The sequence below is a fragment of the Alligator sinensis genome, unplaced genomic scaffold (genome assembly GCF_000455745.1).
Source record: "Alligator sinensis unplaced genomic scaffold, ASM45574v1 scaffold565_1, whole genome shotgun sequence".
Classification (NCBI taxonomy): Eukaryota; Metazoa; Chordata; order Crocodylia; family Alligatoridae; genus Alligator; species Alligator sinensis.
Genome location: NW_005842234.1, coordinates 114,018 through 126,702, shown reverse-complemented (window position 1 = coordinate 126,702; position 12,685 = coordinate 114,018). Strand labels below are relative to the sequence as shown.

Here is a 12,685-nt window from a genome sequence, read left to right as displayed (position 1 = left end):
CACTGCTATCCCCTCTCCTCAGGGACAACCGTGGCACCACGCTCTCGTCACACTTTCCCCAGGTCTAAATTCCCTGGGCCTTCTCTAAAACAACCTGGCCCACTACAGGACTTCCGGCCGAGCCTCTGATCCCTTAGGCCCACCACACAGCTACCCTCTCTGACCCAGGCTCACCGCACTGCTATCCCCTCTCCTCAGGGACAACCGCAGCACCTTGCCTTTCTCCTGGGGCATTGTACCACTAACCCCTTCCGTCAGGGTCCACCGCAGCACCCTACCCCTGTCTGAGGTCTACTGCCGTACTAGCCTATGACCGGGCTTGCTACGCCCATCCCGGGCTTCTCAATAAGGCGCTCCCCCCCTTCGGGGCTCACCGTACCCACCTTGGGCTTCTCAATAGTCCCCCCCCCTTTCTCTGGGACTCATTGGGCCCATGCTGGGCTCCTCTAAAGTGCGCTCCCCCTCTCTGGGGCTCGCCATGCCCATGCTAGGGCTTCCTAGCAGTGCCCCCTTTTGGGGCTCGTTGTGCCCGCGCTGGGGCTTCTCCAAAACTGCCCCTCTCTGGGGCTGGGGTCTACGTACCCCGCAAGTTGCGCCCTCACTGGCCCCGGGGTTCCCATACCACTGGGGATCCCCCCCTTTATGAGGATACTGCACCCTGACTGGTGCTAGGGCCCCCACACCACCATGGGGCCCTTTATGAGGCCTCCTCCAACCCCTATAGCCTCACCCAAACCACCGGTGTAATATCAAAGCCAAACAAACTCGAGCCTCCTGGCTATAAACTCAAACCTAAGGCACTGGGCCATAACAACATAAGCCTCCTGGCTGCATTTCATCATCACCGCTCCAGCCTCTGGAGCTCTCGCGAGCTATACTTGCTGTTAGGCTTCACCTCGCATCCTAACTGCCGGAGCTCCTGACCCTCTGGCTGCTGGCAGGGAACTGCCAGCCTGGCCTCAGCCCTGGGCTTTATAAGGGCCAGGCCCTGCCTCCTACAGGCCAGCTGACTCTCCTTAGTTGCCCCGGCAACCCGCAGCTGTGCTCCTTAATGTCCTGCCAGGGCTCTCTCCCTGGCAGTTTCTCCTCTCTAGGAGCAGAGCACCGAGGTGCCCTGCGACACAAACGTTAAGCAAAATGAGCATTAAGTGAAACCAAAAGTATTTGATGACACAAGATGACGACTGCAAGTGTTTTTAATGACCCAAGATGGCAAATGCAAGCGTTATAACGAAACTCACTGAGCGCTAAGTGAAGTTAGTTAGCGCTATTTTGATATAATGCTCATTTTAAATTGATAAGTGAAACAGCATTAAGCGGGGTTGCCTGTATTACCATTTAAACGAAAACAAAAACAAGTTTAATTTTAAAAGCAGCTTAACTAAGATAATTTTACACTCAATTGTGGCATTTTCCATTGCTCACTTTTGTAGTTTAGTACTATGCTCTCCCTAGTCCCATCCACCCGTCTCAGAAAAGTGCTTAGGTAGTCTCTCCTTGAAACGTTCCAGTGAAAAAGCTTCCACAATTTTTCCTAATCTGCTTGTCCCATTGTCAGTTTGTTCTTTCAGTTAGGAAGTTTTTCCTGGGATTTGATCTGAATCTGCTTTGTTACATTTGAAATGTACTGCCTTGTGCCCTGTCCTCTGTGGTAAGGAAGAATGTTTTACTGTATTTTTTATGGCAGTTTTGAAAACTTCCATCAGAGACAATGATGTGGCCAGCTGCCATACACAGAGGCAGTGGTGACTTCTAGTTGCTGCTGCACCCCCTGCAGCTTGAGGAGGCTATCCATGTTGCATCTCCTTCCTCCACATTAAACATACCTAGTTCTTTTCACTTTTCTTCATGTGGCTTGCATTCCAACTTCTTTATCATCTTTGTTGCTTGCTCATCTCAGGGTCCTCTCTAGTTTTTCTATATCTTAAAATATAGTGCCCAAATCATAACAATACTCCAGTTGAGGCCTAGCCAGCACTGAGCAGAGGGTGTCATCACATCCCAAGTTGCACATACAGTGCTTCTATTAACGTAATTCAAAATTCAACCAACTGTACACCCTGCCTGCGTAGGTCCTACCCCTGGCAGGGCAGACGGGCTGGGTCTGGTGGCAGCAGCCAAGAGCTGCCACCACTGGCTGCAAGGGCTACTGGGAAATGGAGTATGCCAAGAGCCCAATCCAGCCTGCAGGCCAAACTATGTCCACCCCTAAACTAGACTGTTTTCAGTGGTGGCAGATGACAAAACAAGGAGCAATGGTCTCAAGGTTTTTAAGAAGCAGCTAGGCAAAGCCTCTGCTGGGATGATATATTTGGGGGCAGTCCTGATTTCATTTTAAGCAGGGGGTTGGACTAGATGACCTCCTGAGGTCCCTTCCAGCCCTAATTTTCTATGATTTTAAGTATTGCACTAAAAGGTAAAGTTCATTCACTTGCAATTCTACCAATATCACAAACACCAGCACCTGTAAGTGCCTGTAAGTGCCCCTCTGACAAGGTGATCCCTACAGAAACAAATTAATGAACATCACTCTGACATAAGCTGTAGAAGGACAATTTACCCTTTCTGGACACTACATCGCTGACCTGAGAGTGATTGTTCTTAGCCAGCAAACCTTTAAACACCAATCTGAATAGGAAATTGTGGAACAAGAAATCATCTGCAAACTCATAGCATCTGATGCATAGATTCTGAGGCTGGATGAGACCTCAGGGGATCATCAGGTCCACCCCCCCTGCACCAGACAAGACAGACAACTGGGAGTCAGATGACCGCAGCAAGGTGACTGTCCCGTCTCCTCTTGAAGATTTCCAGGGTAGGTGATTGCACCACCTCTGGAGGGAGCCTATTCCACAGTCTGGACACCTGGCTGTGCAGAAGTTTTTCCTAATGTTGAGCCTGAAATGGTCTCCCAGGAGTTTATGGCCATTACTCCTGGTTTTCCCCAAGGGTGTCCTGGTGAAGAGTTGTTCACTGAGCCCTTGATGCGTGCCCCGATGTAGCAGTAAGCCGCTATCAAGACCCCTCTCAGCCTTCAGGCTGAAGAGTCCCAGGTCCGTTAGCCTTTTCCTCATATGGCTTGCCATGCAAATCTCTGATCATACAGGTGGCCCTTCTCTGGACTCCCTCAAGTTTTACCACGTCCTTGTTGAAGTACAGTGCCCAGTACTGGACGCAGTACTCCAACTGTGGTCTCACTAGTGCCAAGTAGAATGGAAGAATCACTTCCCTAGTTTTGTTGAAGATGCATCAATTGATGCATGCTAGGGTATTATTTGCCCTGTTGGCTACAGTGTAGCACTGCCAGCTCCTATTCATATTGTGGTCTACTATGACCCCCAGGTCCCTTCCATTCATGGTGCTGGTCAATTTGGCTTTGCCAAGCCTGTAGGTGTGTAGGGGTTTTTTGTCCCCAGGTGAAGCACTTCACATTTCTCAACACTCAACTTTATCTGATTCCAATCCGTCCAACATGCTACCCTGCCTAGGTCCACCTGCATCTGCAGCCTATCTTCAAGCGTGACCACACTTCCCAATAGCTTGGTTTCATCCGCAAACTTAACCAATGAGCTCTTTACCCCAACATCCAAATCATTGATAAAGATGTTGAAAAGCACTGTACCAAGTACCAACCCCTGAGGGACACCTCTCGCCAAGACAACGTAGATCCATTCATTACAACTCTGGGTCCTACCTGGCAACCAGCTCCCTACCCACCTAACTGTCTCACAGTTAAGCCCATAGTCCTCCAATTTTCTCATGAGAATATCATGGGATACTAGAAGAATATCATGGGATACTAGTTCAAAGGCCCTTTGGAAGTCAAGGTATACAATATCAACCTCCTCTCCCTTATCCAGGTGGTAAGTTACCTGTTCATAAAAGGAGATGAGGTTGGTAAGACAGGACCTGCCCGTGACGAAGGCATGCTGGCTGTCATTCAGAATCCTACCTTCTGCAAGCCTGTCACATATAGACTCCTTGATGAATTTTTCCAGGATTTTCCTTGGGATAGAAGTTAGGCTGAAGTGAACGCTTTTGTTGTACGCCAACAAAAGCTTGCGTACTCACCAGGCTAACTATCTCTCTCAATCTATCCTAACCGCAAGCTGGCCCAATAAAAAAAATACATCGCCTACAAGAATTTTTGCCTGTTGTATATTTCCTATAAGGGTGTGTAAAGCAGGCCATATTCGATTCAGATTCCGATTCAGGAGACAGTGATTCGATTCACTGATTCAGATCACTGTCCATATCTGATTAGACCGAATCCGGATCTGAAGATTCGATTCCGATTCGGCGAATCAGCGATTTGGCCATAGACACAGCTTTATATGTTTTTTCTACATACCTCGAGGTGCGTTTCATGAATGCTAAGATAGTGGGGCAGATAGAACATCCCATAGGAGCACGGGGGGGGGCGCCCCCCCACACGTGCTCAGCGGACCCAGAAGTACTTCCAATCCACTTCCAGGTCCGCCGCCAAGCATTCGGGGAACTCCCTTGTGCCCTCCCTGGCTCAGCAATCAACTGTGGGGGGATCCTGGATGCCCCCCCAGACCCAGGAGGCACCAGCTGCTGAGCCAGGGGGCGGGGAGGGGGTCCCCCCTCATGCTATGGCAGACCCATAAGTGCTTCTGGTCCACGTCTGAGTCCGCCACTGAGCACTGGCCTAGTTTCCTGGACCATCATGGCAGCAACATGCTGTGCAACTTTTAGTTTGGAATAATCCAAGTATCACTAAGCAGGTAAGAAAACAGAAACATTTTTAAAATTCAAAAGTTATATAGTTCCTCTAATTAAACGCAGTGGAAAGGGCACAGTAGAAGGGACAACAAATAGTACACTGACTTAAAGAAGCCTAAAATGTAAAGACTCCAAGCATTTTTGTAATTAACACTGCCATTCCATATTTAGTACATTCATTTTAAGTTCTGCTGAAAATGTACGTAAACTGTTATTTTACTGTATCAAATGTAGGCGTTGTACATTTCCAATCAGTAAAGAAATTCAGTAGAACCACTTCTTGAATAGTTGTGCACTTTAATCATCACAAACTTTAATTTGTTCCCAGTAAAGCACTTGCTTCCCTTAATGAATATATCATACAATAATTTTCTTAACTACACAGAATTTAATAAGTCCTTGCTGAATAGCCATGGAAAGCATACTTACTTTTTAATCTCTTCTTCAACTACATTAACACCATCTTTTTGGGGATTAAGGAATTTGTTAGTGGCACTGCCAAAGTCACAAAGGACATAGTTTCCATTGTCATTTAATAAGATATTCTCTACCTTAAAAGAAAAAACAAAAAAAGATAAATCAGAAATACAAAACTAGCAAGTAAACATAAAAAAAATGGCCCTATGGCAGTGGGCAGACATGCATTTGTAGCACTTGGAGGGGGAGCCTCATGTTAGCAGCCCTCTGGTTGGAGCTCTACAAAGTAACTACAAAGGCATTGCCTTCCAGGCAGAGGGTGATAGAGGCTGTTCTTTGGAGTCCCTGCACTCTCCCACAGAGGGCGGCGAGAGCTGTCAAAAAGCGCGCCGTTGTCCACAGGACAGCAGCACATTCTCTGACAGCTTGCCACTGCTGCCCTAGTGACCAGGACAACAGTGCAGTCTGATAGCTTACTGCATGCCACCAGTGATCCCTGCTGGTGTGGTGACAAAAGCAGAGATCACTGCCAGTGTTGCCACAAACATGGTTGCAGCCCCCAATCTTGGCTGGGCTATAGCTATGCACCTCAAAGACTATCAAAAAGGCAGCTGCTCTCCCCCCTTCCCCTCCTGCCTGAAAAGGGGGAAGAAGGGGAGAGGCAAGGGCAGACAGACACAAGCAGAGCGTTTTAGGATGCTGGGGGAAGTCAAGAGACCCTCGCTCCCAAGCCATATATACTTGTATGGCTATTACATACATGTAGCATTATGAAAACAGTAACAGACAAGTTCCTGTTTCAAATATTTCTGTAGCACTTACACTATTTTGTAGCACTACAGGCATATACGTACACACACACACACACACACGTGTGTGTGTGTGTGTATACATATATACACACACACGTGTGTGTGTGTATATATATACACACACACACGTGTGTGTGTATATATGTATACACACACACACACACGTGTGTGTATATATATATATATATACACACACGTGTGTGTGTGTGTGTGTACATGTGTACACACCCACGTGTGTGTGTGTGTGTGTGTATATATACATATATATATACACACACACGTGTGTGTGTGTATATATATACACACACACACGTGTGTGTGTATATATGTATACACACACACACACACGTGTGTGTATATATATATATATATACACACACGTGTGTGTGTGTGTGTGTACATGTGTACACACCCACGTGTGTGTGTGTGTGTGTGTATATATACATATATATATACACACACACGTGTGTGTGTGTATATATATACACACACACACGTGTGTGTGTATATATGTATACACACACACACACACGTGTGTGTATATATATATATATATACACACACGTGTGTGTGTGTGTGTGTACATGTGTACACACCCACGTGTGTGTGTGTGTGTGTGTATATATACATATATATATACACACACACGTGTGTGTGTGTATATATATACACACACACACGTGTGTGTGTATATATGTATACACACACACACACACGTGTGTGTATATATATATATATATACACACACGTGTGTGTGTGTGTGTGTACATGTGTACACACCCACGTGTGTGTGTGTGTGTGTGTATATATACATATATATATACACACACACGTGTGTGTGTGTATATATATACACACACACACGTGTGTGTGTATATATGTATACACACACACACACACGTGTGTGTATATATATATATATATACACACACGTGTGTGTGTGTGTGTGTACATGTGTACACACCCACGTGTGTGTGTGTGTGTGTGTATATATACATATATATATACACACACACGTGTGTGTGTGTATATATATACACACACACACGTGTGTGTGTATATATGTATACACACACACACACACGTGTGTGTATATATATATATATATACACACACGTGTGTGTGTGTGTGTGTACATGTGTACACACCCACGTGTGTGTGTGTGTGTGTGTATATATACATATATATATACACACACACGTGTGTGTGTGTATATATATACACACACACACGTGTGTGTGTATATATGTATACACACACACACACACGTGTGTGTATATATATATATATATACACACACGTGTGTGTGTGTGTGTGTACATGTGTACACACCCACGTGTGTGTGTGTGTGTGTGTATATATACATATATATATACACACACACGTGTGTGTGTGTATATATATACACACACACACGTGTGTGTGTATATATGTATACACACACACACACACACACCCCCTGCTTTTCATAGTGCTACAAGAGCATATACAGCACTACAAATATGATGCTTGTCCATGTCTAAAACAAGCAGCTACTTTTTTTTTCTTTGGGCTCTTTTTTAGAATGCTGATGTATCAAAAAATAGCTCTATTAGTAAAATATTAATTGAAATACCCCAATACTAATTTAAATACCCCAATAATATCATTCTCTAGGAACAGGATGCTGAAACATTTATTTCATTTAATTTTCTGGTTATAATTATGCAGCCAGAAACACTTTTTCTTGCTTCTCTGTAAACAACTAAATGACTTCAGTCATCTTCTGTAGACTGCTCAGTAGAAACAAACATTTCAGTTCCATGTTACCTTTTATTGGAGTTCTTACCTTGAGGTCCCGGTGAACTATGGGGGTTTTACACTGATGCAGTCTGGCAACAGCTTCACAAGTGTCACAAAATATCCTCAGCACTTCTGACTCCGTAAACCCCGTCTGCAGACGCTGATTCATCTGATTCACAACCTGACCCGCTACAGTAAGTATACGACATTTTCTGTTACCAAGTTCTCTTTTCAAATGCTGTGTAGCATTTAAAAATAACATTTGTATGAATATTCTCAGCATACAAAATTTAAAATACTGACAATAATGTATATGTATTTAATAAAAATATATTTTTGAGCAAGTCTAATACATTTCCCAATCCATTATAAAGTGACAGTTAAGTTATCTTACCCAAAACTGCATTAGCAAATATGAATTATCTTCTTTAAGAGTATCTCATTCATGAATATTCCTGCCCAAACCCACTGAACGAAGACAGAATAGTATTTATAACTGAATCACCGCATTCCAAAACACTTCATGATCCACCTGCCCTCCCATATTATCAAAACTAAAGCAGGGGAGGAAAATAAAAAATAAAATTAGAAAATTGCTTATTATTTAGAAAGGTGAAGAAAAACAAAACCTTTACAGATATGCCACTACCGTTACAGTTAACTCCATATGACATAACTTCCTGGCTGATTTCAAGACATATACAAAAACTATACCTGTGCTAACTTGAAGACACAAAAATACTAGGCAAGCATGAGAAAAATGTCACCATATGTAGCACATTCATATTAGGGAAGAAGAATGTAGACAAGAACTCTAGTTTTGTTTCTTCTTTATTATTAGATCCACAGTTCAGAAGTTTTAATTCACACACAAAAAATCCCCAAAAAACAAGCACTGACTATAACTTGGGCAGACTATAGTACAAGTGCAAAGAATTCCACATAACATGCGTGTCCATTGGACAAATAGCCAGTGAATGACTGTCAGCAGCCAGAATTAATCCAAAATTATAAAGAAATTTGAATTCAAAGAGAATGAATAATGTTCAATGCATCTTTCTAATTTCCTCATACAGAAGAAATTTTTTTAAATGCATCTTTATCACAAAAAGCACTGAAAGCAAAGGTACATTATGCAAAGACTGCTATCTGGAAAAAGAAAATTATTTTTATTATTAAAAAAAAGTAATAATACAGCAAAAAAGTAAAGAATAACTGGTACAGGTTATCTTATAGACTAATAGTTCTCCTTCTGCCATGGCATATACATCTGGAAGAATGTGCCCAGTTATCAGAAGATTTTGTATCACTGGGAATCTTTAGCGGTCAAGCAATCATTCCTAACTTTAAAATTCCCTGAAAAAATACAAGAGAAACTGGTTTTCTATAGAGAAATTATCTGATGAAAGAATCAACCAGACAAGAGGGAACACATTACTTTTTACAGACACAGAAATGCTAGCAGGGGGGAAGTTAGTTCTGCAAGTATGTCAACAGGAAGGTTTTGAAAAGAAAGGACAGCTTTCATTAAATTCATCTCAAATGCCAATAACCACAAATTATGACATCTGTTTAAAGCAGTTAATTGAACAAGAGAAGTGCCTTCATGTTCCACATTAATTAGTAGCTTAATTTTCCACTTCATTTGTAATCTAATAAAATTAAACAGGCATTTACATACAGCAGCATATTTTATGTTATTCTCATTTGGTATAATATACATATACTTCCTTTTACAAGATTGAGAACCTGCAGTTCTCACTAACTTTGAATGGCACTACTTAAAATTCAGCAAAAACATCAGCAAGACAATAAAACCATACTTGTCTTAAATTTTCAGGGAGAAATGTAGATGATTAGCTATGAGAAGAAAAAAGTATGCTTGGTGTGAAAAAAGACTCCACAGGTAATTAATTTGAGAACAATTCCTAAAACAGTAAAATTAGCCATTAGCAGAAAGTATATATGTAGTTTTAAATCCACAGAGCCATGGAAAACCAGAATCAAAATCCTTGCAAAAATATGTATTAACATTTTTTCATGAACAGCAAACGTAAGTATTATCAGGTCTATTCAACAGCACCATGGTATAAATGAAATTAAAGCTAGGGGATGAAGAGAACCAAGGTTTGCCAGTTCTCAGTGCCCCTTCTGGAAGGTGAGATACTTTCAAAAGAGGAAAAAATAGCAACTAGGGCTGTCAAACGATTAGAAAAAAGTAATCACAATTAATCATGAGATTAAAAAAAAAAAATAGTTGCAATTAATTGCAATTTTAATCGCACCGTTAATAATAAAATCCCTTTTCGGTGATGCATCAGCATCCCTTTTTTTTTTTTTTAAATACAAAGATTTTGGATTTTTTTTCTATATTTTCCAAATAATTTGATGTCAATTACAACACAGAATATAAACCGTACAGTACCCACAGACCCCTGGCCCTGCTAGTGCCCCTCATTTCTGACCCACAGTCCCTTACCTCCTCAGGCTCTACCAGTGCCCCCCACTCCCAACCTGAAGCCCCCCATCCCTGCTGCTGCCTCTCACTCCTGACCTGCAGCCCCCTGGCTCTACCAGTGCCCCACACACCCATCCCACAGTCCCTTACAGCCCCGGGCTATGCTGGTGCCTCTCAATCCCAACCTGCAGCTCCCCCATCCCTGCTGCTGCCCCTCACCCTAAAATTCAGCCCATGCAGAGCTCGCAGAGCTCAGCTGGCACAGGGACCAACTGCAACACTGCAGCCTGGGGGGACCTTGGCTGAGGGAGGGAAGGAGGGAGAGAGAGCAGGGTGGACAGAGCAGGGCACTTACCCTGAACAGCAACAGCAGTGGCATGCAGGTGGCAGGGAAGCATGGCAGAGGCAGGCAGCGGTGGCATCCCAAAGCTGTTGCTGGGTGAAGGGGAAAAGTGGCCCCTCTCCCTCACCACTGCTGGGCCCTTCCTGCTGCAGCTGCCCAGTGCTTTTGCTGCCCGTGTTGCCCTGCTGGGCAGCCCAGAGGCAGCGGAGACAGTGACAGAGGGGCAATGCAGGGCAGCCCAGGCACGGGCTCCAAAGCCACGTGTGCAATTAACATGTTAAAAAAAGTAATGCAAATACAAATTAATGGGTTAATCGTGCAGATTAACACAAATTAACCAACAGCCCCAATAGCAATATCTTCACTTTTACCCCCTGTGCCATTTCATGTGTTCCAATGCATAATATGCCTGCTTCGAAATATTGTAGGTGGCTTAGGGCAGAGGTCAGCAATCTCTTACAAGCCATGGGTTAGAAGAATCCAGATCTAGTCAAAAGCAGTACAAATGGGTTCTTTGGTGCATCGGGGTGGGGGTCTTTTACCATGCACATGCTAGATCCAGGTAGCTGGGAGCTGTGCCCATGCTGTCACTTCTCCCAGCCCCCTGCTCCCTGACTGCATTGTGGGCAGAGCTTCCAGATAAAGGAGAGGTGCACCCAGACCAGGTATCTGCAAACTGTGCCCACACTGCTGTTGCTTCTCTTCACTCCCCCTCCCTAGCTACAGAGCAGGCACAGCTGGAAGTTGCCTGGCCCGGTGCCGCTCTCCACCAACTAGAAACTATACCCATGCCACAGCTGGGGAAAGAAACAGTGATAGCACTGATGCAGTTTACAGATGCCTGGCCCCAGAGCAGCTCCTCTCAGGGTGGAAGCTGCACCCACCCCACAGCCAGGGAGCTGGGGGAAGCGGTAATTGATGCAGGTGTAGCTCCTAGCTCTCTGGTTCCAGTGTGGGCACAGGAAAATCACCATGCTGGTGATGCATCACCAAAACCACCTGGCCCACATCAGACCAGAGCTGGGAGGCTGGGGAGATGCAGAAGTGGTGCAGGTGCAGATGGAAGCTGCCCAGCCCCAACATGGAGTACAGGCAAAGACCTCTAGCTTCTCAGACCATATGCAGCCTGTGGAGCATATGTTGCCTACTCCTGGCTTAGATCACTCTACAGCATGATAAACAAGGAGAACCCATCCACAAAAAAAACAAGTTTGCAGTGGTATATAGAAAAATCAACCAATTACAGTTACTAACTTAACCACAGCAAGGAAAAAATTCAGCTCAAGTCTGACAGAAGTACAGAGGAATTTCCCTCTACACTACATCAACAAGCATCTAAGAAATAGTTTTAAAGCTTAGGACACAGCATTCATGCAACTCCCAAAGGGCTTAGATTTCTAAAATGTTGCAGAAGGCTCACAGTGCTTCATTGTCTTATGGCAAAATTGGGGGTATGTAGCAGTTACCACAAAGTAGAAGCAGATTTACTCTTTTGAAAAACAGAGCATCATATGAGTCTCTGCATCTGTCTGACAAATAATTCCAGCTGACCAATCATTTTCATTCACAGCTTTTGGATGGTTAGGGACAGGGGGTAAGTGTCATAGGCCAATAATCCTCAAGGAAATAGTAACTCAAAGCATCTAATATACTGGTTTGGTGGGGAACAGTTTATTTTCACATGGAACATTTACCTTGAAACCTATTCTGCAAAATGACCAAAACTGGCTCCTAACACTAACTTGATCTCCATATGCTCGATTTCCAAGATAGGAGAGGATTTAAACTACTAAAATGATCGTTAGATATACCATCATCTAAAGCAGGGGTGGATAACCTGAAACAGGTGCCACAGAAGTCTTCACAAGTGGCACATGGCAGACAGGGGAGGGGTCAGGTAGCACAGCAGCAGACAGGGCAAGAAACAGAAAGCACAGCAGGCATGCAGCACATGGTTGGGAACAGAAAACAGAGCAACAGATGGGGTAGGGGACGGAGACTGGAGTGGGATGATTCTGAGCTAATTTGTGACATGCCTGCCTAAAAAGGTTGGCCCCACTGAAAAAACCCCAGCAATTTCACGATGGGGTTTGGAGAGGAAATATTCCCTTTTTTCAAGTTTTAATG

General features: G+C 44.0%; 1 protein-coding gene across 4 annotated transcripts in view; it reads right to left on the bottom strand.

Moving 5' to 3' along the window:
• The window catches only part of BMP2K (BMP2 inducible kinase), a 96,398-nt gene that overhangs the window by 71,371 nt on the left and 12,342 nt on the right, over positions 1-12,685 (bottom strand). For 2 of the 4 annotated variants that reach the window (XM_025208509.1, XM_025208510.1), the window contains exons 4-5: positions 7,804-7,946; positions 5,176-5,297 (exon numbers count right to left, since the gene is read on the bottom strand). In XM_025208509.1, coding sequence (XP_025064294.1) covers positions 5,176-5,297; positions 7,804-7,946 — 265 coding nt within the window. Of the gene's footprint in view, positions 1-1,826; positions 1,903-5,175; positions 5,298-7,803; positions 7,996-12,685 lie in introns of those variants that run through there. The other 2 variants (XM_025208511.1, XM_025208512.1) reach the window with 2 other exon arrangements.